At 43.4% G+C, this 26,398-nt stretch overlaps 1 protein-coding gene across 4 annotated transcripts in view; it reads left to right on the forward strand.

The window, feature by feature from the left end:
* Positions 1 to 26,398, forward strand: part of KRCC1 (lysine rich coiled-coil 1) — a 35,227-nt gene that overhangs the window by 7,080 nt on the left and 1,749 nt on the right. The window contains exons 1-6 of one of the 4 annotated variants that reach the window (XM_019553243.1): positions 560 to 726; positions 22,108 to 22,214; positions 23,513 to 23,620; positions 23,701 to 23,875; positions 24,738 to 25,019; positions 26,184 to 26,283. In XM_019553243.1, the coding sequence (XP_019408788.1) occupies positions 588 to 726; positions 22,108 to 22,214; positions 23,513 to 23,620; positions 23,701 to 23,875; positions 24,738 to 25,019; positions 26,184 to 26,283 (911 nt within the window). In that variant the 5' untranslated portion in view covers positions 560 to 587. Of the gene's footprint in view, positions 1 to 559; positions 727 to 19,909; positions 20,018 to 22,107; positions 22,215 to 23,501; positions 23,621 to 23,700; positions 23,876 to 24,737; positions 25,020 to 26,183; positions 26,284 to 26,398 lie in introns of those variants that run through there. The other 3 variants (XM_019553244.1, XM_019553242.1, XM_019553241.1) reach the window with 3 other exon arrangements.

Raw genomic sequence — 26,398 nt, forward strand, 5'->3', positions numbered from 1 at the left:
GGCATCAGGGTGGGGAGAAGGCTAAGGGGCAGGCGGGGTGGGAGCTGCAGGAGGCCTTGGCTGCGCTTCCCAGGGTCTCGCCGTGCCCAGGCCCCTGTGCGGCCACGTCTGGGTGTGGCTGGGTCTCGGTGTGTCCCCGTCTCCGTGTGTCCAGGTCCCCCCAGGGCTGCGGGGGTTTCGGCGAGGGAGACTTTAAATCTCAGGGCAGCACCCGGCAAAGCTTCCTCGGAGCCCGTGACCCATTTGTGCGCCTCCCATCGGCGCCCGGCTGTATCGCCCACCGTGGTGTTGGGCGAGCTCTTCGTCCCCTTTCCCCACCTTGCCCATCACACTGGGGGTGGAGGCGTCTTCCTGGGCAGGCTGGACTTTGCCGTGTGCTTCCACGAGACCTTTAAAATCTCACTCGCTGAAATCCTCGCAGCTGTCGGGAGCCTCCATCGCTGCCTTAAGCGCTGCTTTGCTGTGCCAGTTCAGAGGCCTCCGGCGCTCTGCGGGCCCTTCTCGCAAATAGCCGTTGTCCCGCACGGAAAATGACGCGGAGCAGGAGTCTTGCCCCGCTGCAAAATAAAAGGTTTCTCCCCCTGCCCATGTTTCAAAGCAAATCGAATGTGAAAGCTAAAGAAGACACTTACATAAGGGGCAGCAGGTCACAAGGAGAGTGGTGGCTTGCGTGCGTTTTGCTTGTGGAAAGATGCTGTCCGGTTTTGGTGCGACTCTGCAAAGCAGGTAGGATACGCGCCTGTGCAGAGTGTTTGACACAGAGAGACCTCCATGCTGGGAGGGGAGAGATCCTGGGTTAGGGCAGTGTCATGAACTCCTTGGAAATTTTAAATGTCAGTGACTACTTGAACAACCCCTTGCACATCGGCCTCGGGAAAGAGAGGTTGTGGCTGAGGGAGCAGTGAGGACATTGCCACATTCTAGAAACTATGAAACATCCTGCCCATTCGAAACAAACTCCTCTTTGATGAAACCAAACTAATCACACAAACTGTCAGACTCTGTCATTTTGCTAAAGCTGTTGTGGCAGCTCTGATATATTTGCCATGTTATAAGGCTTCATTTAATCTTTTCTTATAAAGCACTTGCTAGGCCATTAACTTTTTCGTCACTTGCCGTATTCAAAGTTGTCAAAATAAGCTAAGCTTGCACAACCAGCGATGCATCAAACTTGTTTCCTTAAGTCAACGAAAGCTTCAGAAGTATCTTAAGTGATGCACATTTCCAGTGTAAAATAGTTAAGTTCCACTCTAAAGTGGACAGAAAGTGACTGTGATTCCTTATAAGCTAACAGAAGTCTTTAAAATGTGTATTCAGCTGACAGTAAACCTTGCCAGAGAGTCAGTCTTGCAAAAGCAAGATGAATGCTTACTCTCTCCAGAAGAATGTGTATAGGAAAAGTACAAATACAAAGTCTTGTTTCCTCAATGTTTTTCCCTTTTGGAGGAGGAACGCAGTGTTTCGATCATACAATTCCCCCAAACTTGGTAATGCTCAGGCTTCTGGGTAAAAACACTGATTGCATCTTGAACATATTTCCTCGTTGACAAAAACAAAATAAAACAAAACCCTTCGGTATTAGCTATTTAAAGGGTCTTTGTTTTAGGACTACCCATCCTCATTTTTCAGTGAAAGTGGTTGCATTCCAATTAGATAAAAATAAAGCCATCTAAGGAGCCTCAATTCAGTGGTTAAAAAAAACTATCATTTTTGAAAAATGATAAATTCTTCCACCCTCGCTATATCTCTGTTCCCAGGATGGCCCGCTGTAGCAGCCATGTGCGTGAAGTACGTAACTTGCTGCTCTTCCTTAGAGCAGAGCTGTTGATCTAGCAGCTTGTGGGTCACTTGTGGACCTCTGGGCTCCCTGTCGCAGCAATGCTCCCTTTGCTGCTCTGGCAGCTGCCGCTGCTGTTGGAGTCTCTTGGCTCCCCTCCCTTCTGTCCCAAAGGGACCCATGGACTTTGTGCGGTGCTTTGCAGGGCATTTACCTGGTAAAACATAGTGGGTGTGTGCTGCGCAGCACACAGGAGGGACCTGTATGGCACATGCCACCTGCAGTGTGGTGGGGAGCATGTGTACACAGCATGTAGCTCCCACTGCTTGCAGCTGGGGGGCTGTGCAGCCCTGTGTGGGAGCATAATCAGCCTGACAGAGACATGTTAAGTATCCTAAAGGAAAAAAGTAAACAGCCATGTCAAAGCAAAGTTAAGCAACTATGCATGCTTTTCATTTGTGCTAGCCTCCCTTTACCAGAGGAAATGCATGGTTTTTTAAGTGAGGGGGACGTTTTGGCTTTGGGAACCCTTTCCAGTAGTAACTCTACGGCCTCTTTTCTTGGCTTTCCTAGCCTGAAATTTTTTGGGAGGCTTCTTCAGATTTTAACTCCTATTCTGGTTACTGAAACCAAACATTGTGAGCTTCTAAAAAGCGTAAATGCTCCAGGATTGCAAACATGCGTCTTTTCTTCAGAGAAAAGGAATGATTTCTATCACTGTGTGGCTCTCTTAACTGTAATTCAGATCCCTTTCACTTCCTACCCACTCACCCTCAAATACATAATAGCCCTAGCATTCAAGCTCTTACCCATTGTTCCACAAGCTAGTTTCAAAGGTGTACTGGGTATAGAACAAATCCTTTGGAGATGCTGTTACAGATGCCAGCAGATCCAGTCTCTTTGATCTTAACAAGCATTCTTTCATGCCAGAAGAGCCTACAGTAGAAAACTGTATATGGTAGCCTGCAGAATGACTTTTAGCTGCATTGCATGTTTTGTTAACAGGAGCAGCCATATTTTTTTTTTTAATTGTTTTGTGCTCTTAAGAGCTAAGACATGCGAAGTTCAATGCTTCTGCCATCCTCAGAAAGCAGGATAACACTTTTGGCATGAAAAGTTAATATAATCTACTACCCTACAATTTCCCTAACTTGTTTATACTCTAGTTTGACCTGCTTGGGTCAGCCTTGGGTACAATTCTATAATACAACACTTAAAATTCATTCTTCCTTTAAGAAGTGAATTGCAGTATGGGCTTACCAACCTGTATGTTTTTATATGTTATTCAGAAATAATTCGAAAATATTTGCCAAGTGAAAACTCTCCCTTATGGATGTTCTAGAAACCCGATTGCTCAAACCTGGAGCAATATTTACAGTGAAAGTGGCTGGATACTGACACAACATAAATTTCGTCTAGTTTTAAAAAAAATGGTGTTAATTTCCATTAGCCTCACCTGTAGTGAGCTTATCGAGTTCAGGTTGGTGGATCAATGGGCAGTATTCAGTGAAATATGGAGCTGTGCACCCAACAAAAGGGAATCTAGATTAAAGTGATGAGAAAAAAGAACATAATGGAAGGAAGGGGAATGGGAGAGAGGGAATCGAAGAATAACCTGGGTGAGCAGAGGCTTCTTCATGTTCAGGGGCAACAACGACTGAGAGATGGGATTTCCATCTCCATCTTAAAGGGTTAATATCCTTTAAGACCAGTTACTTTCCTTTAAAATTCTCTGTTGAAGCAGTGTCTAACTTTAGAAAAATTTGTGGGAGTGACGAGACAGATCAAATAGTCGTTTTCTCCTCTCAGCCGTTGCAGTGTCCCCAAACCAAGTGACTCTTCTGAAGAGAGTGAACCGAATCAACAGGGTTGAGCACCTGGACCCTTCATACCGTGAATGGAGACAGCTGCTTCCAAAGAGTGGTCTACATTGCCTGATTGCTGAGTGGGGAGATTCCTGCAGGAAGCCTGTGGGTGCAAGGGTGTTTTGAACTGCTCCTCAGCTCAGCTTTCTGACGTTGGGCTGCATACTAGCACCTCTGTCCTCTCAGGATTCAGAATAGCCAGGGGGCTCCTAAATACAGTGACAGCACTGAAAAGCAGTCTCCCAATTCTCAGGAGTGTGCCCTAACCATTAGGTTATGGATTAGGCTTGGAGAGTGAAGGGTTTCAGAGTGTCCATCTCTCCTGTAGAAGCTTGGATGCTGGGCCTTCTTAGAAGCAAGAAAGCAATAGAGTGCCTGACCCAGTAGTCCAGTGGGACTTCTGGGGCAAGGGGCAGTTCTTGTCTCTGCTGCCAGAATTATTTCTGTTTTTTATGCTAATTGACTGACATTGAGTATACAAGCAGACCTGGCAGCAGGGACTGATTTTCCCCTTCTAGGGGAGTGTCAACTAAAGAGTAACCATATGATGCGCTGTGCTTTGTTCTGAGCTCTGTGTTGCCTGGGTTGATCATGAATCAGGCATGACCTGCAGAGGCCTAACAGACCAGGGCATTAGGCATATGCAGACCTCCAGCACCCAGCTACATCACAGTAGAGCTTAAGTAGGAGTTAAGCATGTTGGTCCTTGTTTATGGGCACATGCACAAGCCTAAGCCAAAATGCCTGCAAAGTTTTTCAGGCCAAAGCAGGGGCACCTAACTGGGTTTTTTGGCTGCTATGTGAAATTAATGGGAATTGATTTCTGTGAGTTGGACAGAATTTAAGCACCAAAGTCCCATTTGGGATCTTACAAGAGAGTTGGATCTGTACTCCCTCTGTGACCAGCTTTGCCAGAACATGCCCATTTCACATTAAGTCAAGCACAGTATCTTTTCACTGCTCTGTGTCAAGGTGGTCCAAAAGCCTGTTCACTTTAGCCACAGCCCACAACATAGTGGGCACATCTACATGAGACAGTAACGGTGCAGTAGGTAGACTAATTCTACTGAGCATTAGCATGGCAAGCAAAAAAACATGCTAATGCACGATAGAATTAGCCTACCGTGCACTAGTGTCAAAAAAATCATGCGCCGACACTAGTGCACAGTGGTGCTGATTACGGCACATTAAGTTTGTACCTGTAATTTCAGTGCACTGTTACTTGTGCTTCGGGGATGTGGTGGGGGGCAGCACTTTAATTAGAGCGGCTCTGAGAGTCCCTTTAATTAAAACACTGCTGCATCTCATGTATCAGCATCCCTGTTCGACAAGCTTTAGTTCAAGGTCCTCCACCACCATTTTTAAGTGCAGGGACACTGATATACAAGATGCAGGAGACTGCTGGAGTGCGGTAATTGCCATGTTCCAGCAGACTCTATTAATTCCAGCCTCTGCGCTCGTGTATAGATGCCCACGGGTAATAAACTTAATCTGACGTAATTACGGCGCATTAATGAACATGTAGATGTGCCCACTTTAACATAACTGGTATAGTCAGAACCAAACTGTCTTATCACCTGGTATAGCCAGGTTCAGGTTCACCAGTCCGTCTTTAGTTCCTGTGTTGTGGCATTAGACCAGGTGACAGGCCCTGATTCTGCTAATGCTTATATTCAATTTGTGCACGTTAAAGTCAACGAGACGATGCCTAGGTCAAGGTGAACACGTACGGAATGAGGATTCACAAGTAACTTTGTTCACCAAGCTACACAGGCAATTACTAAAGGCATGAGCAGATGAACAATTTAGCATTTACCAAATAAGGGTCTAGTTTTACTGTGCATTGCCTGCTCTGTGGTAACTGCCTGTATGCATGCTTTTACCCTGTTGTAAGTAGAAGCTACGGTGTAGTAGTTTAACCCACCTTCACTGAAGCTATTGCAGTTTAATTTCTACTTATCAGGGTAAGAGTGTGCACCTAGATAGTTGATGCATAGTAAAGCCCTATTATCTTTTATCCCGTGGCAGATTGTACATCTGTGTGCCATGGACTTGTTTATCTTGGAAATATAAGTGAGCTTTCAGATGCACTCAGCATTAGCCAAACTTAAATGGACAGCCATAGAAAAATGCAGTTGGCTTGAACAGAAACAGGAAATCTAGGGCTAAGATTTTGCAAAAGTGTCTCTTAAATTATCTGGTACCTTAAAAAACAAAGCCAGTTTACTGAATTCTGAAGTGTGACAGTTCAGTTTTATTCTTGTCCAAGCAAGAAGGTAGACTTTTTAATGTTCAGTTCTCATATAATAACTTGAGGATTTTTTTCTGGCCTATTTTAACATTCAAATGCACTTTCACTAGTTAAAATAATTTTGTGAAAACTGCAATGCATTAACAGGATGGCATCTTTCCACGGGGAGCTTCATCTTCTGAACAGCCACCTATGGAAGCCCCTGTCTAGTTCTACTCTGCCTTCTCTCCTAGCAACCCATTTCTCCCTTTCACAGCATGGTTTTCACTGTTTTTCAAACCAGCCTTAAGGGTCAGCCTTTAAAAATAAAAGTCTGTTTAACAATAAATAGATCTAGTACTTCTCATGGGAGTAGAGTGCTGTGGGATCCAATGCATGCCTCTTAATATTCCATTTCTGAATGTTGTTCCCAAGTCCACCTTTGGTATTTGGGGGCAAAACTTGATTGTATGCTTGTGTATTCTGGGTACCCTCAAGCTGAAGCCCCATTACACACACTTCCCTAAGGACCATACTTTGCCCACGGTTTTTCTTTGTTGTGTTTTTTTTGGCTTTCTGCTCTCTCAAAATGTCCTTGAGAAGCAGAGAAGACAAGACCTTAGAAATAGTGAAGCTGAGCACTTTTTCACATGCACCTTAATCAAAAAGTTGCTGAGTAAAATAGGATGTCTTCCAAATAACCTGTCTTCTAATGTTTTCACAATAGGCTGCCCTACCTGCTTTAATTCTGTGCTGCTTAGAGAGTGAAAGACCAAAAGGAAGTAAAAATTGATTGCATGCAGAGAGGATTTCACTGGGAGGTCTAAGCGCATCCTTCTAATATTATCTTTCAGTAGCCATCCCTAATTTTTGTTAAGAGAGAGTTAAGAGAAATGTCCTAGCACTTGTAGCACGTAGCAAAAATAAGTTGGGACAATGAGAAGCACTTTTGAGGGTCTGCATCTGTCACTGTGTTGCTGTATCAGAAGACTACCCAAAAAATGTTATCAAGTATGCTTCTGCAGTGGGAGCCAGGAATTGGGATTTCAATCCTTAGCTCACCACTAACTCACTCTCTTATTGCAGACAATTCAGTGACAATTCAATTCCAACTATGACTCCAGATATTTTGGAAGTGTGACTTAAACTTCCTTGGCCCTAGTTTCTGGGCGTGCTGAGCGCTAGCAGCTTCTTTTATCCTCTGCAGTATCTAAATATGAATGCTCAAAATGGATTTACTCCTGAAAAGGTGGGTCTTAACTTCTTATTATCTGAAGCCCTACCTGTATAATACGGGTAGTAAAGCCAACCCACCTTGGTAAAGCTCAATCGGAGCTTTGGATGGAAACGCCATTCCAAAGTATGTGCGCGTATAAGTTTGGATGTTGCATTTTTACTTCAGTCCGAGTATTGAGTGATAACATTTGGTGTCAGTACAATTCCCATGACATCTAATTACTGCTCACTGTTTAATTATTTTGTCATGTTTTTCTTTACTAATAACCTTTAAAAGCTTTTACAATTATATTTAAATACAAAAGACTACAGTTAAATGCTTACTCCTGTGTTTAAATTGTTGCAATCCAACAGCACCACATCAAAGCAATTTTGCAGTGTTCATTTTATCTGGGCTGCAGTTAACAAAAAAGGATATTTTGAAACTCATTGCAACTTGTGTAAAGATCCTCTTGATCCAGGTGGTTTAAGAGCATAAATACTCTGTATTCACTTGCGTACCATGTGCATCTTTTCCCACCAGATTACCCCTCCAAAAATGGGGTATAGGTGTTAAGCAGGGAAGCTGATTTTTTCTTCGCTAGAATAGAAGCACAGAGCCACTGCTTTAATGGCTGTCAAATGGCTTTCTCTTGTCTCTGGCCCAGCAGACAGAGGGGATCGAGTCCAGTGTTAATCTTCTTACAGGTGCTAACGAATGTAGCTATTAGCTGAGGACTGTAGCTTGTGCCTGAAGCAGCAATTGAACTAGCACAGGGCAAGTGAGCACTGCATGCCATCAGTAGTATCCTGATGAGCCTTGTGGTGTGGATACAAGTCCTTGTTATGTACAGAAACTTATATAAAGTACTACTTAAAATAAAGAAGAAACAGTCTTGCTACTGCCTTGCAAGGCTCTGTGACCTAGACTTCTTGCAAAACCAGGACATTCCTTTTATCTCATCCAGGTTTCCTGCGATGCCACGTTTCTGGACGCTCTATTTCCAGAATAACTTATTTTATGTCACAAGTTAGCTGTGACTGGGGAAAAAATCTTTTTTTTTCTATATTCTCCCCTCCAAAAAGAACTTGCGTGTGTCTTATTTGGGGGGCATGTGGTATGCTAAAAATATGGTATAAATAAAGCAAGGAAGTAAATGAAATAAATGTATTAACTTCAAGCTATCAAAACAAAATGTGATGGGAAGGGGCAAAAACACTTATTCTGGAGATACAGGAAGGCACTTCAGGAAAAGTAGAAACGAATTTTAATCACAGCAGTGCGTTTAATTATGGCCTTATAAGAATAGCTGATGCTACTTGGGCCCAGTAATGGTTTTGGGATTATGCTGCAGAAAAGAAGCTTTTATTAGGTCCCTGTTTTGAAAAATTAGACCGTATTAATGTAGGACCTACAAAGAAGCTTTGTTTGCTGGCTGAGCCTCTGCCATTAGCCAAGACGCACTACTAATGGCTTTATTATGCATGATGGTACTAGTGGGCATATGCAGAAGTGAGCCAGATGAGCGTGTCTGTTCAAGTTGTGTAAGATTGCTCCTCTCTGTTGTGCGTTCCTAACATGGTGAGTAGAAATACTGTGTTTAGTTGTGGTGAAAGATAATTGAGTTTTGCCAGACTAAGAATTGATTGACTCAAGTGGGGATTAACTGGTGGTTGCATGCAGTAGAAATGAACCTTCTATAAAGATAAACGTCAGAAGATGAGCGATGACTTTAAAAAGCACTCATCCCAGATAGTTAATAAAGAATAAGGGCAATGATCGGCACCGGTATATATACCAATTGCATTTATCCTGGGGCCTAAAATATAGCAAGTCTTTCATGCAGTTCGTGTATTTCTCTGAAGTATTGGCAGTTCATCAGGACTGGTAATGTTCAGTCAGCTTTACAAGGATTTTTATAAGGTTAGAACAGAAGCTCTTGGGAAACTATTCTGTCTGTAGCAGTGTCTTCAGAAAGCTTGGAAAGGTTTTTCAGTAGTGAACTGATGCATCTTCAGCAGCGCTGCATTTGTCTGACAGATGAAGACATTGAACTCCAATGAGGCTGCCTTTTCAAAACGCGAGATTTAGATCAGGGCCAGGGTACGGGTCGTGATCCCATTGTCAGACAAAGTTGGTGGTCAAGTCAGAACGTGAGGTTGTGTGTACGATGGGGAAAAAACCTTATCTTGACGGATGTAACATAGGCCTAATTTGTGTTTACCTGCCTCTGCCAACAGACATTGTAGCAGCAGACAGCAACCGCCACCAAGCCGCTGGAGCATGAGGACTTGTGGCAGTTGCATCCAGCTCCAGGCAGCAGTGGGGCTGTCAGAGCATGCAGTGTGCCCAGCTGGTGAGGACCACAACAGAAAGCACAGGAGTATTTACATGCATCTTCTGCCAACCAGCTGCAGAGGCCTTATTCTGCTTGGCATTGGTGGTGGAACTGCTGTAGAAAGGAGGGCGCTGGCAAAGCAGAGGAGCCCGGGCTGTAGATGCACTTGCCAATGTTGTAGTGGACGCTAGGCTGTAGACGTGTTTTGTCCCAGGATTCTTTTTAGCAGGTCGAGATCAGGGGTGTTAAGTCTGAGTCAGACTGTGGGGCTCATTGCAGGGCAAGCAATGGTTATAGGGGCTAATGCAGCTATCACTCCCCCCACAGCAGGTATTCCCAACAAGGCTATGTACTCTATATTTTGACAGCAGCCCTGCCCACAAATTCCTAGGTCCTCCAGGAGCTCTGCAGGCCACACGACACAGCTCCATGGGCCAGATGTTTGAGACCCCAGGTCCAGCAGGATTTTCATTCAGAATTAATTTTTAGAAAAGGAAACTCTCATACAGTTTTTCCATTCCCAACTTTACCCTTTCCGTGCAAACTCCATTCTTCAAATACATTTACTCAAAATTCCTCTGTAGCTACATCATTAATAGTAATCATGAAGTGTGCGTTGAGTAAAAATGAAATGCATGTTGCATGTTCTCCCCTGCATGTATCTTTTTGCCAGTTGTTATTCAGAAGATTGTAATGCAAGTCAGCAACTTTGCTTGCAGCCAGGGCTGGCCATACTTGGCCCAGGGCATCAAAAAGTTCCAGTACCCACTCCCATTGGACTGAAGTTTTGCATGATGGGATCTGTAGTCCCTGTAGTTAATATGAATAAATCTGAGACTTTGTTATAACACATTTCATACAAATAAGCAGCTGGTCTTTGTCTCCTGCCAAGTTGCTAAAAGGGCCACTGTCTGAACATCTAGCATATTTTATTGCAAGTCACATACCCAGCAGTTTAAAATTCATTTCCAATTTTTAAAATTCATTTCCACTGTTTCTTAAAATGCAAAATCTCAAATGACTCAGCAGGCTGACTACAGTCAGGTCAGATTGAACTTGTTTGGTGGGGCCTTTTTGCTGAGTAAGCACTGCAGGGGTTGGTCCAGAGGGTGCTACTTGATAATATTTCGAAGACTCTTGGCCAAGTCAGTGATTCAGATGCCAAGATTTGGGGCCTGGGAAGATCATTGAATACATCTGTAGTAGCCTTGTATGTCTCTGGGGTCATCCTAGCATTAGTTTTGTATGTCAGCTCTCTAGAGTATTTCCTTGTGTTTAGAATTTACCTGTTCTCATCTGTTGCTACGACAGTGCCAGTGTAAGTCTCTATAGGAGTGAAAGCAGTCTTCATAATTTTTGGAGATTACAGCCAAATAAATTAGCCTGAGCTTTGGGTGAAAGGTAGTAAGTCTGAATCCAGAATAACATTGAGGTTTCTAGTAAACTTGATTAATGCTCGAACACAAGTTTATCTTGGTCAGTACCACTCCCAAATACAATACACAGCTGAATAAATGTTTACTGGCAATGCATTACAGTTGGTAAATACTTGAAGTCCCATTGAGGGTGGCAGAAAGAGAACAGACCTTCTGCTGAATGGACATTGTCTGCATCTCTACTAAAAGCCCTATGATGCATTGACTCCAAGATCATCACTGCACATGCAAGGCACGAAGCCAAAGGCCTTAATCAGTCAAGCAGTGCTAACCTGTTTTGGGAGATCCTAAAGTGAGGACATTGTTCTGTTTCAGGGATTCTTCAACCCCTTTGTATGTGGAACTGTCGCCATATCTTACTAGACTGCAGGAACACAAATGGTCCCATTCACTGTCACCTGCATCCACCCCCCAGTCATTGTAAATATTCCTGTGGTAACTGCTTATATGGGGAAAGTAACACCAGGAAAATATTTCATGGATTTTTAGCTGCTTTTAATGTGATTTAGCAACAGGCAACTGGGAAGGGCTGGCGTTGAACAGCTAGACAGTTCTCTGTTCACTGCCCGGTGGTCACAGTTGTCTGTTCTGTTTGTTCCACCCTCCAGAGGTTCGGTTTCTCTGCTGGCTCCATTTTCTAAAGTGCTTTATTAATGGGTATGCCGTGTGGACTGTGTATTTAAACAAGAAAAGTGTAGTAAAGGGTGCATTTTTTTTTAGTAACTCCATTGTAAGAGCTGGCTGTGTACCATGCTTCTCAATTGCTAGAATTGTTCTCCTAATTCTCTGTAGTAAGTCTGTTTTGTCCTATCTGGTCCTCACACTGAAATAATTTCTTTATCCTTCTAGCCTTGTATAATTCTGAAAAGAAGATTCACTGAAGTTTAGGACTCAAAGGGACCTGGTGAGATCATTGGGTGCAGGCCCCCTGCTCTGGGCAGGAAAGACAGCTGGGGTCAAATCACCCCAGCAAGGTGTGCGTCCAGTCTCCTTTTGAGGTCTTGAGCTTTTGAGTTTTTACAAGCCAAGAATGGAGTGCTTGAATGATCATGGCTGTGCAGACACTGTTAGTGACTGGTTAATCTTGATCTCTCCCTTTAAATATGAAATCTACAAATCATGCACACAGTCAACAGGTGCAACATGGTGTTCCTACACATCTGCTCCCAACTTCTGGCTCCCTTGCACTGTATTCTCCATTTTCGTGTCACACCCAGAGCCTCTTCAGACTGGAGTGGAGACTGTGTGTGCCAGTGCCCTGCACAAAGTGGTACTAGTCCTGATCTGGGCCTCGGCATTACAATAATTGAGTCAGTCTTCATGCTGTCACGTAAACCCATGTTGCCAGAGCTGCTTCTCAGGCAGCAAAGAGCTTTGGTGGCACGTCTTTTTTGTGGCCTCATAGTGCTGTCGTTCTAACCTAGCGCTCTAGACCCTGTAGCTTTTAGCAACAGCAGTGACTGATAGTACCAACTGTAATGCATTGCCAATAGACATTTGTTCAGCTGTGTATTGTATTGGGGAGTGGTACTGACCACGATAAACTTGTGTTCAAGCTGTCTTGAGGCAGCTTTAAGAAAAAGAAGTGCCGAGAGGCTGGTTCTGTATTGGCTAAATATAGCCCCTAAAATCGCAGGGGAGAATTGCTGCTTGTTTCCTTAGACTGTTGCGTAGTAGTTATGAGATCAGAAAACAGATGGAATAATCCCAGGACAAAGATGGTTCCTTACTTCCCAGCAGTATTGAGGATAAATTCATTAATGCCTATGGGCATCCTCAAATCTGCAACAATGGGGGCCCTAAAAGTATACAAGATGAAACCCTGGTGTCGTTAAAGTTGATGGCACAATGGCCAGCTATTTCAGTAAAGGAAAGATTTCACCCAGGTGGGTAGATAACGTCGTCTGCATACACGAGGGTGTGGTGGCAATATTCCAATCAATGTCTTCTACGGCTACAGATGCCCCTTTTTTGAGTGTCTTGATAGACTTTACAGAGCACTGAGCCTCACAGCCTGTCTGTGAGATGGGTGAGCCCTGTGATCCTCATTATATAGATGGAAGTAGGTAGAGTCACTTGTCCAAGGTTACACAATGAAACAGTAACAGAGGCACAGTTTAGGTCTACTGCCCAGTGTCTTGGCCACAGTCTATCTTCCTGATCATGGGGTACATGTGAGATGTCTATGTCTATGATATGAGATGATGGTATATGATATGAGAGGTCTATGCGAGATGGCATCACACCGAGACATTCAATGTGGATGCCTAGGCAAAAGCATAGAGGACTGGAAGCTGCCTCAAACCTACCATTCCCTCTTGAGACCATTGAGACAATCCCAAAGGCCAGACTGAGTCCAGATGTTCACTGCCTCCATAGTTGTAGCTTCTGCCAGAGAGCAACAGATAAGAACTGCTGCTGATTGCCTATCACTGGGGTGGGCAATTATTTTGGACAGAGGGCTGCTTACTGAGTTTTGGCAAGCCATTGAGGGCTGCACGACAGGCAGCCAGGGGCAGATAAGTATTAATTTTCTAAATTTTGACGGGGCCCTGCGGGTTGGATAGAATGGCCTGGCGGGCTGCATCCAGCCCACGGGCTGCATTTTACCCACCCCTGGCCTAACTTCTGAGCGAGGGCATGTTTCTGTCAGGGATATATGTCCCTTGCCCTTTCTTCAACCAAGGAGTATCCACAAGGCAGTGGGGGCTAGGGTTTTGGACACTCTATACTCGCCTTACTCTAGAGTTTGCAACATTGTTCAGACATGCCAAGTACATGGGGGCCTGAGGACCCTGGTCCACCTCGCAAAAGGCTGTCACCTGAAAGGCATAAAACTTTCCAAATGTCCATCTTCTTAGGCCCCTCCGCCCCTGAGAAAAATAAAAGTCAGTGCCTATGATTGTGGGATTTTATAGGAGCTACCCTGCCACGAGTAGCTCCGCCAAGTTGCCACCAGGCCCTGCAGTCATACCAAAGTCATGCTCAATGTAGTGCCTAGGAAAATGGCCAGCGCTTCAGAGGAGTTTGGGAGAAACCTTGTAGTGGGCAGTTGGGGACTGCTCTATCCATTGGCAAAGCCTCTTTATAACCTCACTGCATTGCTGGTTTACTTGCTCCATAAAGTGAAAAGGTCTGTATCCCTTCCAACATTTTTTCATCCTATCTGATGCAACTGTAGTTGTTCTCATTATACAAGTAAATGCGTAGTTCAGTATTTTAGACTCAAGGAACTCCTCAGAAATTGCTAGTTTTTAGCTTTACAGCAATAGCTAATAGAGCAATTTTTCTGTTGCAAAAGAATTCAGACCACAGCGGATGAGAATGATTTTCACACTGTGGACTGCTATCTGAAATCCCTGAGTTTATCTTGCGAAGCATATGTAGTGGCTGTTTGCACACCTATCGGTGGTAATATTTTATGGCACCCTTAAAAGGTTCTCATGTCACCTGGTTGAGAATCTCTGGCCGAGTCATCAAGGATCTGTCACGTAGGGATGAGCAATTATTTGTTTTGTGAGGGGAAAGTCATTTTGAATTCATGCTTTATATTGAGTTTTTTGTTGGTAGAGTGGTGGTCAGCATCCTGTAAGGAGCTGGAGGCCAAAATAATACAACTTGGTCCAAAGCAGGTTAGCACTTACAACCTGGCCACCACCACTTTTTGTTCCTGTGCATGCAACCCACTGCAGAATTGCCCCACCACCACAATGCCTCCAATATCCAAGCTTTGTAGGTTGGATTAAATTGCTTGGTGGGCAGATCTAGCCTGAATGCTGTAGATTTCTGAATTTTGTCTTAGACAAAATAGCACCTGCAGCCTTGTCACTCGTTTCAGTAACAGTTTCCACCTAACTGTGCACTCTGACGTATTTGATTCAGTGGTAATGTACACTTTAATTGTCAGGAGAGTTATTGTCTTGTCAAGGATGAATGAAACCCTCAGGTTCAGGGTAGAGTCAGTGCAAGTATTCTCATGCCGTACTACCACTGTCGGTAACATTTGGGATTGCTGAAAGGAAGTGGGGCGCGGACTGGGTCTTGACCTCTGCTGCAAATTCAAAGGAAGTGGCACAGAGTACTGGGGTTTTGCAATGTGCACGTTTGAACACTGAGAAGTGGGCTTGATATTGAATAAGTCATGGTGTAGAGCTTCGGTGATCTGTCAGTGGTTTCGGCTTTGTCAGGCGTCACATGAGTTTGTTTGAAGCCTGAATTTGGTTCTGTAATGTTGGTTCTCTGTTCACATAACATCAACTAGTAGGGTACATTACTTGGCAAATGTTCTGCTAAAACCTTAGCTACGCAGAAGTAAAAGAATATTTGTATTCCACGTGCCTATGGCTGATGTTTTCAGATGAGCATCCTAAAATAAGTCTCAAGGAAGTGACTTGACATTTCAGAAGTGCTGGGCTTCTGCAGATATGTCCAACTTCAGTAGGAGGCACATGTGCTCCGTAGCTTTGCAGACAAGGCCACTTGGGCCTTTTCTGGTTGATAAAAAAGGGGAAGTTTCGGATTGTGCCTGCTAATGCAAACTGGCTACACCTGAGTCAAATTGTAATCATAATGCCAATACAAGTAGTGCCTTTAGCACAGGGGCAGGCAATAATTTTGGGCACTGAGTTCTGGCAAGCCACTAAGGGCTGTAAGACAGGCAGCCAGGGGCAGATAAATATGCATATTCTTAAGGGGCAGATAAATATGCATATTCTTAATTCTGGGGGGGCCCCCACGGGCTGGATAGAATGGCCTGGACTGCATTTTGCCCACCCCTGCTTTAGCAGGACAAGTAAGCCTGCCAAAGGTATGAGTCTGCCTCCACACTTGCACTCGAACTAGTAGTTAGGTGTAAGTTAGCTCATGTTGCATAGCATGACCATTCTTTAACCTCTTTCCCAATCTTGGCAAAGCCATACCTAAGTGCCAAACAACACAATCACATTGAGTTGGCCATAATCCTACAAAATGCTCATTCTTTTCAGCACTGCTGCAAAGCATATATGACAGTTTGCCAATGAAAGTTCAAAACCAACTTGCCCAGCTGTCATGTGCGTCATCAAAAAGAAATCGGTTGCAATTTTACTTGCTGATTTACATTTTTACGGTTTGCAAAGGAAAAATAACCAGTGCAGTTTCTTTCAGGATCACAATTCAAGATGCCAATAATGGGTATTTTGTCAAATATAAGGTATTGAGGGTTGTGTAGAATCATTTGAATTATGCACATGCATGTGTGCACATGCACGCACACATACACGCACACACTTTTATTCTAAATTAACTCTGGTTCATCAGAGGGACAAAACCTCTGTTAAAAAGCAGACAAATATTTTGTAAATTCTTGTGCTGTTTCTCATAAGACTCAGGATATTTAATGCCTCTGAAAGCCTCAGCTCCTGGAGTCACTCTATTAGATGAAAATTTCAGCTTGCTTATTTATTTTTTTAATGAACATTTCCCACCTTTCAAACTGTGGGAAAAAACCTGCAGATTACAAGCTCTCAAGACTCTAGAACAGGGGTAGGCAACCCCTGGCACTGGTGCCAGAGCATGGCACACTAAGGCTATTTTGCGTGGCACATGCACTTCAGGGCAGGTGGCAGGGAAAGGATGAGGGCTGCACTGCCACAACAAGGATTGGGCCCCTCGTGCCTTCCTCACTTGGGGTGCCATCTTACAAGTCGAAATCGCAGGTAAAACATCAGCCCCTACTTAAGAAACGAGGCAAGTAATACAAACCCCAAAACTGTCATTTTTTTAAATCATGTAATTTGAGGGGAATCTACCATATGATTTTTGAATGCTTGATGGTGGTGTTACCCCAAATATCAGACTGTGTAAAGAGCAGAATAGAAAACGCTATGGAGAATTCCCCCATCGCTATGCCAGTTAGCATGACTTCCATGGGCAATGGAAGCAAAATGCTGGTGGCTTACCCCTTAATGAAGTGGGGGCAGTTTACCTTCCACTTGCCATGGTGTAAGAGCATGCACATGGGAAATTACCACAGAGCAGCTGAGACCTGATAATGCCCATCCTATTTTTTTTCCTTTGGTAAGTTGATTACGGTCCATACCCCGAGAAAAAATACAGCTAAAATAGAGGGGCACACATGTCTGGAGACTGTAGGACAGTCATGGAAGGATCTATGGAGAAAGAGAGAACATAAAGACCACTAAGAGAGAACAGATATCATAGGCGATGCAACTGAGAGAGAACGGTGTACACAGGGCCTAAAAGTCCTATTTATGCTTTTGCAAGAAACAAGAGGGAAAAGAAATATTTAAAACTGCTACAAGGATTTTTTTCATGCAATGCTTGACCAACCAGCAGAAGTCATTACTACAAGACGTTGCTGAACACAGTGGCCTTACTGATTCAGAAAAGGATTAGAAAAGCTATAAGAAAGCGAACGCAAAAGCTTCAATGCCAGTTCAAATCAGTGGCTCACTGCTGCTTGCAGTGGCTAGTACTCGGTGTTTTAGAAGATGTTGCAACAAAAAATTAACCCACAGCAGGCAATAATAGACTGATCTACCCATACTGAAATTTTCTGCTTAATTCCCATTAGCTTGAACATGTTTTTCTTACTAAGCATGTAAACCAGTGATCCTAAACCAGAGTGCCTCTGCTTGCAGGAAGTGTGAGGAGATAACCAGTTAAGACTTATCACTCAATCTCCAGGTGTAAAGAGATGAACAGATAAGGCTTATCAGACTCTCCCCTGTCTTGCAGCTCCTCCACATCCACTTCCTGGCCCTCTGCAAGCATGTAGGCAACGTAATTTAGTTTTTAAATGGGCTGCCACTCATCACAAAGTTTGCGGGGGGGAGGTGCCTCAAGTCTCAAAAGATTAAAAACTGCTGAAGTTGATCTTCAGGCTTTGAAGTATAATGGAGCGAGTGATAGAATAAGAAAGAAAGTTCCTATTACAGGTGATTTCTTAATAGGTCATTAGGAAGTTTCTTATGAAGGATCAGGTTTTGGCTGCTATTAGATATAGGTTACCAGAATACACAAACTGTTCATCTGACTTAATAGGGCAAGTCGTGTGTGCCCGTCCCTTTGAGCCTTTGAGTTTGATGATGAGCAGAAGCTGACAAATCCTATTGTGTGCATCTGCACAACGAAAGGAAGGTGTCATTGGAGTTCACACCAGAAAATCCACACCAGCTTTAAAATACTTAGTGCAAGTAACCACAGCAGCAGTCATGTTGGCACAGGCTTCATCTCATGATGGTAACCAGAGTATTTGCCCAATGTCCCTGGTGGGAAGGACTGATTTGGATGCTGAAACAGGATGAAGCCGGCATCTGCGTACCTTCACTATTATTTGTACCCAGGCTAGACCTAACACAGGTGTTTGTAGGCGTGCTACTATTACACCTTTGCTTTAAGGTGTAGACATGCCCTAAATGGGTATTCCCTTTGTGACACGGGTTGTGCTGCAAACAGAAACTGAGTAGGATTAATCAGTTTCTGTTGGCAGCATTTTCACAGCATCATGAAACACTGCATTGGTACAGAGATTGGACCCCTCGAGATCCCTTCCCAGCCTGTAATTCTGTGAGTCTAAAAGATGTTGATGATTTCACATCTTTGTTTGCCACGTGCATAGAGCTAATTGAGAAAGCAGCATCAGTTAGCTGTAGGGTTTTTGGTTGTAGTCATTTTGGTCTAGGCACTGGAAGGCAAAGTTAGCTGTCTGTACTTCATCTGCTCAGGGAGGAAAAGGCATTAGACCAGCATTCATTTCTCATTTTTAGTTCGCAAATAAGAATGATTGCAGATAGGCCAGCCCCAGCAACGCCTTTGATTTAAAGTACTCTGCTCATTTCCTGATAAAATGCATGCATATGGAAGAATGCCGCTTATGGGAATTGCACCTGGCCATTACCAGAGGGGAGGTGTTGTTCTGCGGCTCCCCATCTTGCTTTTAATGTAAAATTAAAGTTGGTAGGCACGAAGGAAGAAAGGAAGTAGGTGATAGATGCTGGCTGCACCAAGAAGGAAATGCATGCAGGAACATCATGTGCAGGCATTTTTCTCCAAAAATCCTCACTATAATGACTTAGGACAAAGAAGCATAGCAGTTGCACACTTGCATTTCACTTCGAGCATAAAGGGACAGTCTCAGGTACAATTGTTTAACAAAACCATGGAAGTTATAAAGGGGAAATGGCCAGTAGTTCAAACTCCAGTGTTTTAAGTTTGATAGTCTTGTGCACATAAACAATGTCTTGCAGCTATCTTAAGCTGTGATTAACTTCCTTTTATAATGCTCTTTAATTTTGGGCAGCACTTACATAGCACGTCTCCAGCTAACGTAATAATGTAACGGAGACACTGAGTTTGGTAAATTCATTCAGGCTTCTGCAAGATAACAGAATTGCTTCAAACTCTGGGTGGATATTGGGAACTCCAGCAAGAGTGCTAAGGTTATATTTCTGCTTTTATATACCAAATGAGATCACTGGGAGCCGCTGAGCACTTGGCACTTGAAAAATCAGGCAATTTAAATGCCCAGTTATGGATTTTAGAACATAAGACAAACCCTTTTTGACATTCTAGCGACATTAGGCTGTGTGTGCTGTTCCTGCCTATTTCTATACAAGAAGTAAGTCTTTCTTGTCTGGTTGGTTTGCTTTAAAATGATAGAAAAACTGGGAATCCAGAATAAAAGATGGTTGCAGAATTCTACTTTATACAGAATTGTTTTCCCCTTTGAATTGTTGCCACATAAAATAAGATCAATATTATCCATTGTAAGCCAGCATCTGCAGTATTCAGGCAGTGTGCAGCTTGAGCACTAGGTCTGATCTTTTTCAAAGCAGCAAAAGGTATCCAGATACATTTTTTCGTATTAAAATCAGTGAAAATGGCTGTACCATCACTCTAAATCGGTTCCAGAATGTCACTTCATCCATTTGAGAGCTATCAATAGACTTCTTGTTGGACAGGTCACTTAAGAAACCTGCTATAAACCTCAAATAGCAAATCAATGGTTTTTTCTTATACTACAATGATAAAACATGTATTTTCACAATCCTTTTCATTGTTTCAGGTGAGTCCTTTGAAATTATCAGATTCACATTCTGTGCTGCTAAGCACCAGAATATGTTTTTGTCCTAGAACTCAGGATTAAAACTCAGGTGTGCTGGAGGAGTTTTTTCTAGCACATTTTATAGATTTTTCCTCTGCTAGGAAAGTTTGCTCAAACTGCCATCTAAAGTCATGAAAGTCTATTTACAATTATTCTCCCCTGGTAGCATGGGAAAGATCATTTCGAAGAGGCAAATTAGGACAAAGAAATATTACAAACATTTTCTAGTTAGAAATTTTGCAAATTGCAATAGAAAAAACATTGCACATGGTAATATTCTCTCCCCTATTCAGTGACACTGCAGTTCATTTTGTTTTATAAGACGTTGCTGCTTTTATATTTTCCTGGTGTGGATACCCCCAGTTCGGTGTTCTTGTTCATTTATTCAGGCCAGTGGAACTTTTTCACCACTTCTCTTCTGCGAAGAAGCCCGAACGTTCATCATTTTCAGAAACTTAAATGGACTAAAAGTCCCAAACTGAGTTATAAAATCTTGACTACTTTTCCCATTCTGTATTGAATTTATTTTATGGGTTGGAAAAAGTTGCTTATTCTTTCTGCATCTCTCATCTCCATCAAAATTAACAAAAATGGTAAAGTACTGAAAATCTTGGTGGGGATCACGCTGTAGATCTAAGAAGCATCAGAAGGATTATGCCTCAGGCCCCTGTAACTCATAAAAAGTGGATAAAATATTTTTTTATTAGGAAATGGCATTTGAGCCAATGACTGTTGGCAGCCCTCATCTTAAACATGACAGCTGTTGCACATTTATTGCAGGAACCTGGCACAGTGACTGTCAGAGCCAAATTTTTCAAGGACCCCACTACTGAACTGCCACACAATTGACACACACAAGTCTGAGTTGTACACGTGCACGGATACAAGCAAAACTGCATTTGCAAACCCTCCGGTGTACAATTATGTAAAGTTTGGGGTAGAAGCTTTCCTCCTGGGTCTTAAATGAAAAGAACGTACCAAGCAGTTTTGCAATGCTGCATTTCAGTATCCCACCCTCTTGAAGTCCCAGCTAGTCTCTCGTTTCAGCGGCATGACGAGTGCTGGGTCATTTGATGTGGACGCCGCTCAGGCTGGATTCACCCTGTAGTGGGCCCTAGGCAAACAAACTTGTGGGCCCCAGGCCGGTCGCGACCCTGCTCCCCACCCCAATGCTGCCACCCACAGGGAGCAGGGCTCGGAGCCACCTTTAGGAAGCAGCCACCATGGCAGCGAGGCCAGTGGAGGAGAGGGAAAAGGAGGTAGACAGGGTCATTCCCCACCACTGCAGGGGGAAGAACCAGGCCACCACCCCAGCAGCTCAGGGCCCTAGGCATGGGCCTAGTTTGCCTGTGCATTAATCTGGCCCTGATTCTGCTGCCAGTAAAGTTGTGCTCATTTAATAGAAGGATTTCTTGCAAAGGGGTGGTTTTGCTTGTGCGGTTAAGTGGGAAGTGCTCTCTGCAGTGCTAGCATAGGAGCTTGCATTCAGAGTCCTATGAGTGCTCAGCCAAGGGTTTGCAACATTCATTGTGTGGATCATCATTTACTAGACAGTGTCTCATCAAGCAGACTCTTTCCCTTACCATTTGCAGTCGTAACCACCAACTCTCTCCCCAAATGGTCCTTTCTAACCCCTGGAGTACTGTATTTCCTTCCCAGCTGTCTCATTCCTTTCTGTTGCTGTGAGTTCCTTTTATCAAGCTTTCCCACACAGATCTTGCATCTGATCTCAATCATGTACAGACCTATCCATCACATCCGCTCTGCTGAAGCCCCTGTCCATACCTCTTTTCAACTATTTTTGATTTGTCCTACTATCTGAACTAGAATGTAAGGACCTCAAAATGAAAATTTCTCTCTTCATATTTAGAGGTCAGCTTATGTTTATAGCTTTCTATTAATAATGCTGTGAAGGTGTGTTAGAACAGCAGTTTTGTGAGTGAGAAGGTTTAAATGGCTTCACAGCAGTCCTGTGAAAATAGCGGGGAGCCTTGTGATTTCTTGCTTTATACAATATGAAATGAACCTTTGTTGTGTCATCGTGTACTGGCTGTTGATCTTCAACAGTGGCTGTTTTTTTATGAATAAAGAAATGCAATTTCTTCCTGCTCTCATTTGTGACTGCTTCTCTGATTCTAGATGGCACATTGGATGAGGCAACAAGAAAAGACCTTTTTACAGACACCTTCTGTAAAGTGTGTGGAGCTGTGCTACAGTTTGAGTCCCAAAGGATTTCACACTATGTGGTAGGTCACAGCAGATACATATAAGAGGATACTGATGACATTGCTATATTCAGTGCTGATTATACAGATTATGGCCACCTATTTTTTGTACAGTGACATAACCCAGAGTTACCCTCATTGATAAATGTTGGTTTTATTTGCATGCAGTGACTATTACAGGTCTATATCTTCAGTTAACAGCATTTATACAATGCTACAGTTAAGGGATTATGCAAGTAGCCTAATTGGATTTTACATGATATAGCAACCTGCAAATCCTATTGAAAGTATTTCTCAGAACTAATAAATTTGTTGAGCGAATGCCACATATGTCAGACAGTATACTTTTATTTTTAAACCTGGTCCTGTATACGTATAGAGATTTTTCAGGCACTAGCATTTCCCACAGTTCGAGTCAAAACACTATGATCTCTTCACTCTCATCCTGGCCAGGTTAAATAGTTTTTAAAAGAACTGCCAAAGCAAGTGCCATTTTTTGGCTTTTAGTAGTAACGGAGAGCTTGGTCCTGCATGGTTGAGCTTTTCCTTAACTCCGTCAGCTAGAGCTGACATCAGACATTTAGCATCCCACAAAAATCAGGCTTAAGTTTTTTTTTGCTGGATCTGACCTCAGATATAGTTGCAAACAGTTATAATGGCTCCCCGAGTCCACGGTCTTAGAGAGACATCAGTGGGGAAACTGACCTCTCGATTCTCCTGGTCCATACATTGGATGGGCTAGGTTGCTCTTTTGAAGCCATTTGGACAGTGCCAGCTCAAAGGAGGCAAATTTCTTTTGAATTTGTAGGTGACTAATGTATCATGGAGCTATGTGTACTACTGCAATGCAGGGATGTGGGCATAAAAGTGGTGAGGAGATATCACCCTAAATTTAAAATCTGTAGAAACAGCTGATCCTCCACACTGTGAAGCAGGATGCACCAGTCTGGGAGGCAGAGGAGCTGGGTTCTAGTCTTGGTTCTACAGTGGACTTGCTCTGTGACCTGAGGTATGTATGTAGCCTGCCTTCATCTGTGAGAGGACAGAAAGGATACTTGTTTCCTTAATATACTGGGGACTGGTGACTAACAACTGCTTTGAGATCCATGAATCAACTGTCAGATAGAAGTATCAAGTATTAGCATTATTTTTTAGTAAATATTACACAAGCTGGTATATGTTCATTTGTGGTTCACTCAGTGTGTGACTACAATCGGAAAGTGCAAAAGCAACTTCTGCTCAAGCCCATTCTAATTTCTGGATGAGAAAGCACATGGGTCCTCACTAATGAAGTAGGAATAATTCCAGTCTCATTCCAGGGCAAAAAGCATGCTCAGAAAGTTCGACTTTATTTCCAAGTACACGGTGAGCAAGATGAGGGGCAAAAGGCTGGAAAACAGAAGAAGACAGATTATATCAACTTTCAGGTGATGTCTGTTCAGAGCACTATCAAGAATGTTAAACTGCTCATTGTTTGCCTGATAACTGAACCTGCCTTTGGTTTCAGATGGATGGAAGTGGAGTAGTGGATAAAAACAAATACTGCGGTCTCTGCAATATGATTTTTACTTCCCCAGTTGTTGCTCAGTCTCATTACGTGGGGAAAATCCATGCCAAAAAGCTAAGGCAGCTAGCAGGAGACCAAGCTCAGATGCTAGCACAGAGCACCCAACCAGAAACTGGTGAGAACCAACTAATCTTTACATTCGCTTTGATACATGTGTATTCCTGATTCTTCCCTGAAACAGTTAAAATGAAGTATCCTCCCATCACTACTTCTCAGTGCTTTTGCAGTCTGAAGTGGGGCAGACACCTTGCTGAAAACATTGTTTCAGCACAAGTTTGGAGCTAGAGATCCTTAAGTTCCTGTTTTTACATTGATGGGCCCTTGGCAAGTGTCTCTGTATTTCCATTTCTCTACTTGTGAAATGGGAGTAAGATGTACTGTAGGGTTGTGTGAGGATTGATGGCAAGCCTTAGTAGCTATTATACTAATTAAGAAAATCTATCCAGGAACATGTTACTGAGACTGGCCCTATGTCCTAAGAGTGAGTTCTAAAGCAACCTTCTTATTCTCACACCATCCATCCAATATACCTGCAGGAGACAGGAGAAGGGAATATGCTGGTGAAATAAGGTCATAAGATTCTAGAGAAAACTGCAGGATTATGTAGACTCTTTGGGTTTATCTGTACCATCTTCACTTGCTGCTTCTCCATGTGTACCAAATCCCAATAATGAGCAGTGCATAGAGCAGCCATGAATGCATGCCCATAAGCATGCCAGAGACAGGAAGCCAATGTGCAGCTCAAGGGCACTCTAGGCAACTCTGTTGCCATAACTGGGGGAGCTGGCATGCACAGAGTTGGTAGTAAGTAGGCAGGACATACTTTGTGGCAGTGCTGAGTGCTTCATGGAGAATGTGCACACGTGGTTATTAACAGCCTGGCCAGAGGGCTGCTTTCCTCCAGCTAGAATAGCTCAATGCTTCTACCTGCATTGTTCCAAAGAACTGTGCCAGACTTTCCTTTCTTGTGTTATTAGCAAGTTCACCCACTGGTCCTTCTGCATCGCCAGCACCCCAGCAGCCCTCAGCAGAGAAGTCCTCACAAGACATAGAGACTGAAGAGTCTGCATCATCCTCCAGTACGACTTCAGATTTAAATGATCCAGACAAGTATTGCAAGCTCTGTTCAGCTCCCTTCAATAACCCACTGATGGCCCATCAGCACTATGTTGGTAAGAAGCACAAAAGGAATGAATTGCGGAAGAAAATGATGAAGGACTTGGGGGATGAAGCTCTTCCAGCAGAATCCAGTGCAAATGGTAAGTGAGTAGTGGAGAATTATTCCAGGGTCTTCAGTGAAGCGACTGGCACTTAAAAACCTCCAGTGACAGAGCATCTACAGTGCCTCTAGGTCATCTGTCCCAATATTTAACCACCCTCATAGTTTTGAAGTTCTTCATATTACCCAAACCAAGTTTTTCTTGGTGCAGTGTGAGACCATTATTTCTTACCTTTTACACTTTGGACACACACTATAGTCTATATCAGCAGTTCTCAACCTTTTCTGTACCAGGACCCATTTGTAAACATCAGTGGCCAGTCCCAACCCAGTGCCCTTCACTCCCGACCTGCTGCCCTCCGCCCCCAGGCCCCAGCCCCCTGGTTTGTGGGTAAGACATGAGTGTGTGGGAAGGGGGGTGTGGAAGTCTGCCAGCCTGCAAGGGAAAAGCCAGTTTACCATGGTTTTCTCCTTTAAAGGAGAATCCCTTTTTAAAGTTTGATCCATTTTTAAAGTTTGTTCAAGACCTTTTCATATATTCATGTGATCCACTTTTGGGTCGCAACCCACGGATTGAGAAATGCTGGTCTATATCCTCTTTATACCAGCCCTTTTTTGTATTTGAAGGCCATTATACCTGTGGCGCTCAACCTTCTGACCCTGCAGGCCAGACGAGTGGCCTGAGGTAGGTCTGGAGCCTGGATCCCATGTGGTGTTGGCCCACGGGCTCAACCTACTTCAGCCCAATCCAGCTGTTCTGACCCTGCCCCAGACTCGATTAACTGAGTCTGTTCCAATGTGCTAATTAGCATGTGTCAGAACACAGGTCTGTCATGTGTACCCAGTGTACTTAGATCCAGGACCAGTTTATACAGTGGATATTTACACATTACCTACACTGTGTATTTAATAAAACTATTAGTGCCCACAGTAGTGGGCACTCTAGAAATATTTTAGAAGGGAAGATCATAATCAGTGTCAATTAACATAAATAACATTCTCATTACTGTTTGAATAGTGCCTGTGTTGCTCTGTATGCTTCATGGTTTACCTTCACAGCACCCATCTCTGTTTAAAGGGAAAAAAAGTATAGTTGTGGGTGATGATCTCTAGATGAAGTCTGTTGCATAGGGGAGTGAACAAGATGTTTTTTGTGTGGTGGTGATGCTTACAACCTCTTTAATATGCAACTCTGTTCTTTCAGCAGTCGGGGTTGGTAACTACATATGTCCAATATGTAACATCACCCTTACCTCTATAGAAATGTACCAGTCCCACATGCAAGGAAATAAACATCAGATTAAGTAAGTATTTTGTTAATGTACTTCTCTGTTTGCAGCACTTTACTGCACGTGGGAGTTTATGTTAGAGAATGACAATAGAAGGGAGAAGTGCAGACTTGTATGGTCCCTACCAGCT

The sequence above is a fragment of the Crocodylus porosus genome, unplaced genomic scaffold (assembly GCF_001723895.1).
Source record: "Crocodylus porosus isolate Cpor-Errol unplaced genomic scaffold, CroPor_comp1, whole genome shotgun sequence".
In the NCBI taxonomy this organism is placed as follows: Eukaryota; Metazoa; Chordata; order Crocodylia; family Crocodylidae; genus Crocodylus; species Crocodylus porosus.